Consider the following 13,402-nt stretch of genomic DNA (forward strand, 5'->3'; position numbering starts at 1 on the left):
GAATTGGATGGAGCTCCTTTAGCTCTTTCTGGATCTTTGACCATAAGGTGGGTTCTCCCTCACTGGTCTGGACTTAAGGAGGCAGAAGGGGGAGTATGGGTGCGTAGGCTCTGGAATCGGTCTGCCTGGACTCAAATGCCAGCTCTGCCACCGGCTCATCTCACATAAGCATCTTATGCCTCAGTTTCCTCCTCTGTGACAGGGGAATGTCAATGACGCCTGCCTCACGGAAGATGTTGGGAGGAGTAAATGGGTTAAAGTAAGAGCCTCAGAGGGTGTTGTGGTTATTTGCTCGATAAAAAACAGTCTTCACGCTTTCTTGCGACTGCATTTCCTCCCCCGGCGCGCCACGAGGCTGTCAGCATCGCCCAACGCCAGGACCAAGCACCACGCTTGGCACGTTCAGACTCTCGGTCAGCGGTTTGAAAAGTATTGAAGGGAGAGAGGGAGCAGGGGAGGGACGCAGGAAAGGAAGGGGAGCAGAAGGAGGAGGAAAGAATGAATGAAATGGGCTGCGAGGTTTGCCGTGAAGGGTGCAAAAAGCTTCTAAAATAAAATGAATGACATAATATGAAAGCTTTCAATAAAAATTCCGGTGGCGATGACCATTGGGGATGAAGACGGAGAAGGTACTCTGTCTGGAAGACACGCTCCCGACGTGAGAGTGAAGGGATTTGCTAGCTCCGAGGACCAGAGGGAGGGAAACGTGGACGTAAGGGCCTTTCTAATACCACGTCTACAAATGTTAAAGCTTCCATCACTTAAAAAGTGTGCCTCGCCAAGCTTCTTCCAGAGAACACGAGACTGGGATGTGTGACCCTATCTGTAGACGTTACCATCTGATCCCAAAGGGCCCTGTTGGCCTCAAAGCACGTGTTCTGGTCACTTTTCAGAGGCAAGTTTTTATTGGCGCTATATTCACCGCCAGTTCCCCCAAAAAAGCAGTGCTGGGCAAATTCTCATAACTGTTTATTCATTATAAATAGTAAATATTTACTGCACTTTTTACATGAAAGACATTTTTACAACACATTGTTGTTGGTTGAGGCTGCAACACAAAGATCGCACTTCTCTCGACCCATCACCCTCTACGGCCAATGTATGAACTAACCTGAAACTACGTCTAGTCTCACTAACCCACTACGTCATCGCTCCTAACTCTAAAGGGAATGTATTTGTGCCTACCTCGTTCATGGTTCCAAGAATTGAAAGAAATAAATAACACTGCCTTCCACCTTCTCGTTCCTCTTAACACCTCGAAAAACAAATTTATTGACATTCTACAATGTCACCACACAAACGTATGTAAACCTCAGTTCCTATAATCTTTTAATATTGGGTATCCTTGTATAATTTAAACAGTACATGAGAGCCACGTGGACATTTCTGCTCTTGCCCTGCCTTTCATAGAAAAAGAGAAGAATGTAAACGTTGTCATCTTCAAAGCATTATTCTGGAACACGGTCTCTAGTCCAAAGGAGCAAGCCGGGTGTTGGTTGTCCATTAAATGGCGAGCGTCACGCATCCTACCGCAATGAATCATGGGCTGCGAAAATAAAGCACCTGCAAAAATAGAGTTCTGATTCTGTTTCTACGGCCCTGGCCGTGGCCAAAGCGTCCGTGAGGTACACAGTATTGCACACCGATAAGCAGCTGTGGGAATGCACGTCACTTCTTCTCCACCGCGCCCTCCCCCACCCGGCCAGGTTGGCTTCAAAATGAAAATGTCCCATACCTGGCCCCCCCCCCCCCCGGGGAAGGAGACAAGCTTCTCTTCCTGCCATCCCACATCCTGGTAGCAAGGCCGTCCGCCCGGGACGTTTATTGACAACCGGGTTACCAATGAGGACGAGATCACAAATAATTTATTTGGGAGGTCCTTTACATCTAGCCTAACTTCCTAAAAAAAAAAAATGGTGCCATTTCTTTTTATACCAATTTCCAGTGTGTAAAAGTCAAGGACTCCTCCATTCCCGCTTCGGTACGTGAGCAGTTTTTCAATTGTCTAAGTGTCAGCATCGAGCATCAACCGGGTTATATTTAGAGTGCTCTCCGCCTAGGTTTTAGAACATTCTGCTTGCCTGAGCCAGTCCGGATGAGCCTCACACACACAGACACGCGCGCACGCGCCTGCACACACACAAATGGAATGTTTTAGCTCCTTGATCATCGGCACTAAAGAGTCGAGGGATTTGATGTGTAGCCATGTTCAATCATTGCCTTAAAATGTTGCATTTATCTTTTGACTGTTCCAGGCCTGCCTGCCTTCCGCTGCTTCTGTCCGACATGTTCAAAAGAATTTGAAACCAACTACTGGAGGGAAAAAAAAAATCGATCACTCTTCTCCGTCTCCTTGGAGAGACCACCCCCCGCCCTACCCCACCCCAAGAAAAGGTGATTTGCTTTTTTTTCTGAGAAGATTCTTCACGTGGAGGCTGTGGAGACCGGAAACAGGGCCAGTTTGAGCTTCCAAGTGGACAGTTCACTTAGGCGATATCTGGCTTGAGATAATGAAAGGCACCTGTAAGGAAACACACGTAGCTTTTTAGGTCACGCTAGGACAACTCACAGCACGGGGCAAAATCAGCTACAGGCTGACAATGTCATATTTAATACCGTGGTATCAAAGGATCGAGACTAATATTTTTATTCCTGAGACAAGTTTGACACAAGTCTGTGTCCTTAGGATTATATCCCAGATGATCCTTGAGCTGACCTCATTAAGAACATGTGTTTCTAATGCCAGGGGTTGTTTCATTTTGGCCAACCCTCGTGTTTTACCTAGTGGCAATCAGGTTTCACATCTCAGCAATTAATAACCGCAAGATGTTGTTGACATCGGTCAAGAAAATAATTATGCAAGGGGGCCCTGGCCGGAACCGTCAGCCGCATCGCCACGAGGCTGACAGCGGGCCGCCGGGCCCATCCCGCCCCCGAGGGACCGAGGCTCACTTTGTCCGTACTGCCCGTACTGGTAGCCCGGCACCGGGTCCATGCTGTAGCCCGTGCTGCTGTAGGTGGGTGGACAGTAGGACTGAGACGTCGGCAGGCTGTCCAAGCTCTTCATGTGGTCTAGTCTCTGGCTGCAGCTGGCCGACACCGTGGTGGCAGGTTCCAGGCCCCCGGTGAGAGGCGACAGAGCGTAGTCGGTCTGGGGCTGGTGCGGCACGCCGCCGTGGTTGGCCAGCAGTCCCATTACCTGCAGGGGACAGGCGGTGAGCTCGCGGGGCGCCAGCCGCCACGCCTGCGGGCTAGCTCTTTGCCAACCGGCTCTTACAGCCCAGCTGTCGGGAGGGGGCTGGGTGCCACGGCGGGGGGGAGGGATGCTGGGTGCCGGGTGCCGGGTGCCGGGCCGGGGGGTGCCCAGGGGAACGGCGGGTTCGTGGCGCAGGGGGGACACGCGGAGGCCGCGCCTCCAGGGATAAAATCGGACTAGAATTTCCCAATAAATAAATAAATAAATAAATAAATAAATATCAAAGATGGGGGGAGGAAGGGGGAACAGAAGGAAGGAGGGAGGAATTATATCTGTTCATATCAAACACAGAATAATCATATGTACATCTGGAACTTTCACATGTGTCTTTAAACAGACAGTAGCTTATATATATTTTAAAATTCAATGGATTCAAATAAAATTTTGTGTATGTTTTAAGACACCCACATCTGTTCTTGTAGTATCCCCTCTTTTGTGTTTTTTTTTCTTTTGTTTTTTTTTTAAAGAGATTTTATTTATTTATGAGAGACACAGAGAGAGGCAGAGACACAGGCCGAGGGAGAAGCAGGCTCCATGCAGGGACCTGATGTGGGACCTGATCCTGGGACTCCAGGATCATGCCCTGGGCTGAAGGCGGCGCTAAACCGCTGAGCCACCCAGGCTGCCCACATAGTATTCCCTCTTAAGAAAGTTCCTCTCCTTATCTTGGCCATCCTTAGGTCATCAGAGATAATTACTCTCTCCCTGATGCCCCAGAGGGCTTAACTCATCCCTCCCGCTGTGCAGTCATGACTTTGGTCACCTATTTTGAATTTTGAGAGTTTTGAGGGCAATAACCTACTCACCTTTATATTCCTAGCACCTAACATGGTACTTGACACATATTAGGGAGGGAGGGAAGGAAAGAAGGAAGGAAGGATGATGGATGGATGGACCTGGTAATTAACTCTCCACCAGGTAAGTAACTGCCTCCATGACTTGTCTTTTCATTTCGTATCTAAACGTTTAATATACAAGAAGGTGTTAAAATGGAAGGAAAGCTCCAAATGCAAGCACGTTGTAAAAACTCTGTTCAGTTTTGTAAATAACCCTGGAGAACGAGAACTGTTAAAAGGAAAAGCAAAAGGAAAAACAAAAAACCACCACCACCTTGTGATCACAGAACAAGGTTCAGATCGCACAGGGATGTGTTTTGCACACTCAAGCTTGCTGACCCTTGCAGCTCCTGGCCATGGAAGTAAGTGGCTAATTAATCTGGCAGCTGGAAAGCCCACCAGAGGGTGGGAGTGACTCTTCTCCACCCCGTCCCATCTAGCGGCAGGGGTCACGAAATAACTGCGGAAGAAATCAGATACTGGGTGAAGAGCCGCCAAAAAAGGGTGACCTGTTTCCCGAGTGTGTGGGTGCAGGAGCCCCTCGCCTCACATGAGGCCGTGATATCTCTGCCACATCTGAGGAAGCCTGAAGCACACAGGGGTTGAAGTTGCAAGAACAAGAGGGGAGGTTAGCGGGGAGCCCCGAGCCCTGACTTCGGCCTCGTGGTGTCCACCAAGGTCATCCAGGCCACAGAACCCGGGATGTTAGGGGTGCCAGCAAGGTGGGACAGAGGGACTAGTCTTGCATCCCAGAGAAGACGGCTTAAATTAGATTCCAAAACCAACAATGCCACAATCCCCTTTGGGAGGTGTCTGGGTGATCCTCATAGCTAAACAAAATCTGCTTGAAATTCAGCTTTAAACTGATCTATTTTCAACAGCCCCAAGAGACAAAAGGGGGCAGGTCTGCCCACCACCTTCTATGGAAGACCCTTTTTACCTCTATTTTAACCAGCCACCAATTTCCCTCACCTTTCCCTGTATGTTTCCTTGTCTGCCTTCTCATCTGAGTTGTGGGTGTGAGCGTGTGGGAAGTGGGGGCCAGCATGTGGAAAGCAGCATGGCAAGACCCACATTTTTAAAGATGGTCCAGGGGACCTAAATTTTCTTGAGTTATATTGTGAAATAGCGTTTTAAAAAGCTTTAAGAACGATTTGTATTCTAAAAAATAATCCTATGTGACAGACGGTAGTTTTATTTCACTGGGGATTTGGGGAAAGTGAGAGTCACAAAATAAAGAGCCAGGAGATTCAGAATTCCAGGACAGTCACCAGAACGTGGGGCCCTCATGGGCTCTACCCAACACTGTTTATAGTAATTGCTTCATTTTCTCATTTAAAAAACCTGAACATAACCCAGAATGCATTTAAGTTGGGTTTTGGGTTTTGCCTCTGAGTTTGTACAGGTGATTTATGGTACATATACTTGAAAGATTCACAAAAATGCTATTGATATACTAATTTATTATTAAGCATTTTATTGCAGCCCAAATTATTCAGGCATGTCTACTAGAAGAAAAGGATCTAAAATAGAGGTTATTCAGTGTCAAGCATGTCATGCTCCCTTTCAACTCAAGGGTACCTCTTCGGCCTGATGAGCAAGAATGGATGGGGAAGATAAAAATATAACAAGTGGGACCACGTCCATGATAATGACACAGGGTGCAAATATTTTACTGTAAATAAACTGTGCTAAGTAAAAACAAACACTCAGGGGAAAAAAGCAATTTTGTGATTATATTAATCCAGAGAAGAAGAAAAAAATGGCCAATGGACAGGGATAAAATGGAATCATATTTAAATTAATAGCATCCTTCATGAAAATACTTACTTGAAACTTAGTTAAAATTATATCAGTTTAAGGGAGAAATGGAAAACTCTAAATACAATCATAGTTGAAGAGTCAGAGCAAAATGTTATTCAAAACATGCACACTCTCCCATGAGCTATATGTACATTTGTGTGATAAACTTTTTTTAAGCCTCTGCCATATATTTCTCATTTGCATAACTTTGAAAGCAGTAATAATTCTGTCCACAGGAGGAAACCATGAAGATTGTAAAAGAGAAGAAATGAGTCCTTCCTGTAAGCAAAATTCAGCTTATGATGTTCATGGAGCAACTTTCTGCAGTTATTGATTTAGAAAATACTTTAGGACAGGTCTCTTTACATCTAAGACCTAGAAGTACATCTCCCGGAGGATGGAGAAGACACAGAGCTACATCCCAGGGCAACAGAAAGATAGTCCCTTAAGGTTCCAGGACACGGTGTCCTTAAGGTTCCAGGACACGGTGTCCTTAAGACGTTGGGAGCATGACCCAATGGAACAGAAGGAATCCATGCAGGGTCTTCCTTTCAGTATCACCCATGGCACATACTGGAAAGCCAGGGACAGTTTCTGCTGGAGCAAGAGCCCTTAGCTCAGCAGCCCCGCATTTGCCATGGCTAATGTGAAAAATTAAAAGGACCAACGATCAATTATCCTTGCTCCCCATGACTTCCCTGATAGAGTCCAAGAGACAGACATTCTACCACAAGTTCTTATTTCCCCTGTGATGGTCACAATTTGTCATCGCGATTTCTTTCTTGAGAATTGTATAAGGATGGGAAAGAGGCACTAATACTCTCCTACCTGTGGCCCAAAATGGAAATTAACAAATAATTATAAACTAATATGGTTTATTTCTATATTTCATGTGGATAAAAAATGAGAAATAGACACATCTTTTTAAGAACTTCTAACTGAAAATTGAAAAGGAAATCTGTTGGAAAATAAAAATAGTGAACATATCAATACAAAATGCATTACTTTCCCCTAACATCATTTAAAACCTCAAACCTCTATGGAAGGGTCCCATTACACTTTTATGTACATTTCTTTAAAAGCTATTTTGTATTTCATGTGGTTGGAGGGAAGCTATGGAAATTTCTTTTTCGCTGTACAAACAAGTTGGTAAATGAACTTCTTAAAACTCCCACAAATATGGTTATGGAATGTCTTCCAGTCATATTGTCTAAGAATATCGTCACCACTTCATATATATATATATATATATATATATATATATATATATATATACTTTTCCTACAAGCCATATGTCATTCAAAATCTAAGATAAAATCTTCATTTGCTGCAAAGTGGGGTGTCTTTCCTCCCACTCATAGACCATTAGTAAGCTGTTTCTACTAACAGGACTGGCATATTTGCCTGATTTTTTTTTTAATTTGGGGTTAAGGGACGTATATTTATTATTTTTCAAAGAAAAATAAATAAACTCAGGGCTATTCATTTCTGTCTACGGAACATTGACCACACTCTTACTAAATGCCAGATAAGTCCAGGAGATGCAATGACCAGAAAGAATTTTCCTATAATAACGTTCCCTGTTCTGCCCACTGGGAAGGGATGTAGGAAGAGAATTTCGCATTGAGTACAACTCCTAGGTAACACGTCTGGGGAAAAAAACAACAACTATTAAGTATATTTGTAAATCGTTACCTCCAAAAACACTTCTGAGACAACATTTCTAAACGGTTTTATGGATAACCTTTTTAAAAAATCCAAAGCCTTAGAATCGTGTGCCAACACTTACTCTGATCTCTCCGTTATTTGAATTATTAGAGACATTTTCAAAAGATTTCTTGAAGGTCATTTCAAGTTTCAGCATTCCAAATAGGTTGTTTATATCTTGATTGGAAGATTATATGGTTCAGGAAAAATGAGCCTTTTTACCATTGCTTCATGCCATATTTCTCTTGAATTAATTTTCCTATCGTATGATTAAATATAAAAGATAAAAATCTGTAGGCCAAATGAAGACTTACGTTCAAAACGATGTATCTGGAAAATATTTGTCTTAGCCTAAGTGTTATGGTTTTGCTGTCAGTTGCAAGGGCTCAGAGCTAATCAGAAATCTCAAATGATTTAGCAAATTATGCTGTACATCCAGGCGCGTCTTTTTTCCTTAGTAGGAATCCTGGTTCGTGTCCTTACTTTCTTTTTGATTCTTAAGTAATCAGATATCCTTGTGATTTAACATTTAATGATATACATTTCTGTATGTTTTAGAAAATATAGCTGTGAAATACAGCTACATATGATATAAAGAGGCTTGCTTTTTAAGTTTCTACCTTCCCCTCCAAAACTGTGTTTACTGGCTATACATATTTTTAATTTGGATACAATTTATTTTCAAAACCAAGCCAAAATGCTCACATGTCTAAATGTGTTTTGCTAGCACAGATGCTACAGGAGTCCTCTGATGGTTAAATTTCACTGACTGTATCCTTGAGCCTTGAAATGCCTAAATGTGAACAACTGAGAACCAGAATGTTGCCTTCAGATTCAAATGCCTTAGGAATTATCCTGCAGTTGATTAGAATCTAAATAATTAGATTTTTGGCCCTGTCTGCTTAAAAGCTGTAAGAGGGAAGTTGCCTGAGGGCAGAAGTTTCTTTAAGGTAAGAATGGTGACCTTCTCACCCACACCCACAGTTATGGGGAGGGCATGCCCGCCCTTTCTTTACCCAACCAGATAGAAAAACCAGTGCTTGTAAAATATCCAGCTAAACACATCCTTCATTTTTATTTCAATCCTTGGCTTCTTAGCTTCCATTTTGCAAGGAGCTATGTTTAATATGCATGATTAAAGAGTATGAGCGCCAGACAAGTGTGGCTCATATGCTGCTTGTAATTCTAAGTTCTATTTGTAAAGAGCATAGTAAGTCTTGTCTCAGAAAAACTCTGAGTGACAGATGTGCTCTCCTCTGCAGCCCCATGACCCATCCCAGAATAACTTTTATGTCCTCAGTGCTTTAGAGCACCTACTTCTCAATAGAGCTAAGCTGTTAAATTGATAGCAATATTCTCCAGGCACTGCTGACTAAAATATAAATCCAGGCAAAACTCGACATAGGAACGGCTTGCAACAACGACGTGTACACCCACATACACACACGCGCATATATATATTGTTTACTTCCAGCCAATGATGATCGTGTCCATCTATTATCAATAAAATAAGGCCCATTCAGAAAAAGCCTATGCCACCTAAATGAAAAAGTATGCCAGTTAATACAGTTGGTATTTGACCATGTTAGACCCACCATGGGTCGTCATAAAATTCTCATATGTTTTAATTCATTTACGCATGCCTGCATTTAATATGCTTTGTGACCATGTCTACAATTAATATGATTTATGAGAAAAGAACATGTGCAATATTGGAGGTGGGGGGGGAGTGGATAGCATGGACTTTTTTTCTTCTATGAATGAAAAATATAACAAAACGGCTCAAGGAAAATTGTTGGCTCTTAGCCTATTAAGGTGGACCGACACAGCCCTGAGTTAACTTGAGGGAGTTAATGATATCCTCTTATCTGACCCTGACACATTTGCAGCATGTAATTTACAGAAGCTCTGTCCAGGGAATCTTGACAAATGCTCCTAACGATGTCAGGGCAATGTTCCATTCTAATGTAAAACAGATGTGGGTCAGATACCCTCATTCATCACTTAACACAGAGAGTCTCAAACTCTCTCTGGGAGGAATGGCATTACCTGCTGTTAACTCTTACCACCACCACCACCACCACCACCACCGCTGTCCTCCGAAAGGTAAGCCATCAAACCCGTCACCACTTCAAAAACCTGCCTGAACACATGACTGTGGAAAATCCAACATCTATCTTGGCTTAATTTCATGACTACCTCAGGACATGTTTGCTAAATACTAATTGACCCTTTGGGACCTAGGATTCCAAATCTAGGAAGGGAAAAGCTCTACACTTGGCCAGCCCACAGTACTTGAGGGAGACAGATTAAAACTTCATCTCTAATCGCCCATAAAGTAAACCTGCATTCAAGGAACGGCGGGGCTGATTCACACTCATGACCACTCATAAATGCAAATCTTGCTGCATCTTAACTGCCCAGCTCTAAGATCACGCACACGTGTGCACACACACACATACACACAAATATAATAAACTGGAAGTCCATGTTGGCTTCTAGAAAAAGGGATCTAAACTCTGCCCCTCTGAAACAAAGGATGTTGGGCAGCACTGTATTCTCTTTCCCCTGAAATTTTCCCTTGCACTCAATACCCTAACACAGAAGACAGGCATTACAGCCTATTAAGGGAGGAAAACGGTGTGGCCCATCTCAACAAGGAAATCTCTTCTTTCCTCCAAACCCAGTGTGATGTAGGCAAATAGTTCTATGGCTGCCCAAAGTCAGTGTCATAGGACTCCATCTACTAAATGCCTAAGATCACAGAAGAGAAGCCTCCCTACCCTTCTTTTCCTGTGAAAGTGTGTTCTCAGGAAAGAGGAAAGAGCTGAAAAGACCAAGTGATACTAATTTAATGAGTAGATGTCAAGAGGGTTATCTCTATTAACCCTGGGAAAGCAGAGGACAGCCTTGCAGAAGCCTAAGAATGAATATACCTCTTAGGAAATACGTTCTGGCCTATTCCCCAGCCTTTATTTGAGGCGGAATAAGCATCTGTACAAGACGCACGGAACCTTGTAGTAATTCTAGATATCGGACAACATCTGAGAGTACAGTCTCCCAAGAACAGCAGCTACTACCCCACTAAGCCAAAAGCCTATGGACTTCAATTCCCTCCATTACCCCAGTTCCACGAGCGCTGAACCAATAGAGATGTTGTGCTGCTTTTCTATCTGAAAATTTACTTATGTCCTTGATCATAAATTGGCCAGTGGCTATGTCTCCTCTTGCATAGTCAACTGGATGTGTATGCTGGAACCATCTAGGGCCCACGGTGAAACCACTTACATAGTTCTTTGAGCTGCAGAAATGAACTCTGCTCCTCTAGGACTTAAAAATCCTCTAGGATTTATAAGGACAAAGTCCTTATAAATTTAGCGATTTATATTATTATTAAGGAGTCCTTATAATTTAGCAATTAAAAGAACATTCCCTGCTTGATAACTCAAAATTACTTGGTAAGATCGTCCCTTACTTTCTAAGACTTTTCCATTGCATCTGTTGTTTTAACTACCTTTATTCTTTCCTGAAAGAAATAGCACAGCATCTATCAGATTTGCTTATCTTTGAGGAATCCAGGACCACAGGAGCTGGCTATAGATCTTTAAAAATGTGTTCAGGTCAATATTACATTTCAGTAAATCAAAATAAGAATAATAAAAGGAAACCATTAGCATAACCCGGTCTTTTCCCCCACTCCTGGCCCCATCCATGGTATAAAGGACCGCTGGCTCTTATTCCTGCCATCCTGAGTTCTTATGTTATTGCAACCTGAATTTCTCAAACACAACCAAGTTCCGCACATTGTATTTCTAGGGACTATCATGTCTCAAACACATTACAATTACTGGCTCCTGAACAGAAACCCGTTCAAGTCCTTAGTTCTTTAAAATGTCTGAGTAGAATACCTGAGAACACTCCAGTCCACCACGAAACTGCCTTTCTTTTCAGTTTCCACATTTGTCATCTTTGGCAGGACAAACACAAAGGTTTTGTTTTGTTCTGTGTTGTCTCCCAGAGGTTCCCGGCTATTTTGGAGTAAACAGTAGTGAGAGGCCTGCTGCAATCGCATGAGTGCTTGACCAAAAAGCGTTTGAATTTCCAAAGTACCGTGTTTCCTCAGCCTCACTCTGTAGGACGATTCTTTTTTCAGACCTTCCCAGTCTGACAAGAAGATGAAACAGAGGCTCAGATAGTCTAGGCAACCTGCCCGAAGACACCCAGCTGGTGAGTGACGCCTGAGCTTAGGAATCTGTGCTTTTGACCTGGAGGCCCCTTCTTTACATCAGGGTGTTCCATCTCCACGGCAGTCGAGTCACTATACAGGAGCTCCTTCCTCTCTCTACGTCTATCTGAACATCTTTAAGCAGTTTACAGCCTCTTCCTTAAAATTCCTCTTTTGCCTGCTAAGTTATCATACAGATGGGGGTACGATGGGTGGAAGGGGAAGATAACATTGGACATCACATACAAAGAAGAATCACGCGTAAAAAAAAAAAAACAAAAAAAAAAAATCAAGGCAGACGTCTTAGACGTGGACTAATCGTGAGCAGGTCTCCACCCATGTTTTGTCTCACTCAGCACTTCCTAGGAAATGTTCCTCGAAACCTGATAGTTTAATATGCAGCCAAAGGGCTCCACAGTTAAACCAGAAAACGCTGAGTGAGACAAACATGTTTCCACACTGCGAGACTTGTCAGAGCCTTAGTAGGCTAATGTGCCCTGGGACTTTGAAAGGCGGCAGGATGGGGGGGAGCCTGGGGGGGGGGCTCTGTTGGTGAAGCACCTGCCTTGGGCTCAGGTCATGATCCTGGGTCCTGGGATGGAGCCCATGCCAGGCTCCCTGCTCAGGGGGAAGCCTGCTTCTCCCTCTGCCTCCTCCTCCCCACTCGTGCTCTGTTTCTCTCTCTCAAATAAATAAATAAAATCTTTAAAAAAAGCAGAAAGAAAGAAAGAAAGAAAGAAAGAGAAAGAAGAAGAAAGAAAGAAAGAAAGAAAAGAAGAAAGAAAGAAAGAAAAAAAGAAAAGAAAAAAGGGTATAATTTGTAACATTTAGCCAACTGTTGATTCAGAATCCATTCTCCCCAAACCGCCGTTTCAAGCAGCCCACTATGGGGTCCGAGGCTTTATGATGAGGCCCTGCTTGGTTCCTGGGTGTTCCAGGATGATCAGGACCCAGTCCCACGCCTCTAGAAGCTCCTGGTGAAGGGGGCCGTGGCACATTGTCATATAATACAGCCTGGTTGTGTTGCGTGTTTTCACAAGGTACAAAGACACCAAGGTACATCAACAGAGGCTGAAAGAAAAAATTCTACCTGCAGGGTTGCCACTGACCTACAAATTTTCCGGTGGAGTCACACAGATAGAGGCTCAGCGTTGCAGATGGTTCATCAATCAAAAGTTTAATTAGATCCTTCTAATGCAAGCTGCCCAAAATGAGACCTCAGCTTTTGGTGAGATGAGAAGATAAGTTATTTTTTTAAAATTAACGCCCGGCACCTTCAGGGGTTCAGTGCTGGGGACGGGCTGCCGTCCTGTCACAGGTAGGAAAGATTCCCTTCCGGGTGGAAATCCACCCTGTGAGTCTCCAAAATTCCTGACCTCACAACTGCCCATCTTTTTTCGTTGACCGGCAGGAATGATGCAATCACTAACCTCCGGTACTCTAGTTCACTCAACTCTAGCTAAAATGTCAAGAGTAATTTTTAAGTATTATACCGTACATTCAAAAATACACACCTCTGATGAGACCCAGACTGTTTCGCAGAAACAGATTTCTTCAGAAAAAAAAGAAAACAAA

General features: G+C 43.5%; 1 protein-coding gene across 3 annotated transcripts in view; it reads right to left on the bottom strand.

Moving 5' to 3' along the window:
* Nucleotides 1-1,777: 1,777 nt before the first annotated feature.
* The window catches only part of PAX3 (paired box 3), a 97,531-nt gene continuing 85,906 nt past the window's right edge, over nucleotides 1,778-13,402 (bottom strand). For 2 of the 3 annotated variants that reach the window (XM_055345400.1, XM_055345399.1), the window contains exons 8-9: nucleotides 2,953-3,199; nucleotides 2,408-2,521 (exon numbers count right to left, since the gene is read on the bottom strand). In XM_055345400.1, coding sequence (XP_055201375.1) covers nucleotides 2,487-2,521; nucleotides 2,953-3,199 — 282 coding nt within the window. In that variant the 3' untranslated portion in view covers nucleotides 2,408-2,486. Of the gene's footprint in view, nucleotides 2,311-2,407; nucleotides 2,522-2,952; nucleotides 3,200-13,402 lie in introns of those variants that run through there. The other variant, XM_055345401.1, reaches the window with a different exon arrangement.

The sequence above is a fragment of the Nyctereutes procyonoides genome, unplaced genomic scaffold (genome assembly GCF_905146905.1).
Source record: "Nyctereutes procyonoides isolate TBG_1078 unplaced genomic scaffold, NYPRO_anot_genome, whole genome shotgun sequence".
Taxonomy (NCBI): domain Eukaryota; kingdom Metazoa; phylum Chordata; class Mammalia; order Carnivora; family Canidae; genus Nyctereutes; species Nyctereutes procyonoides.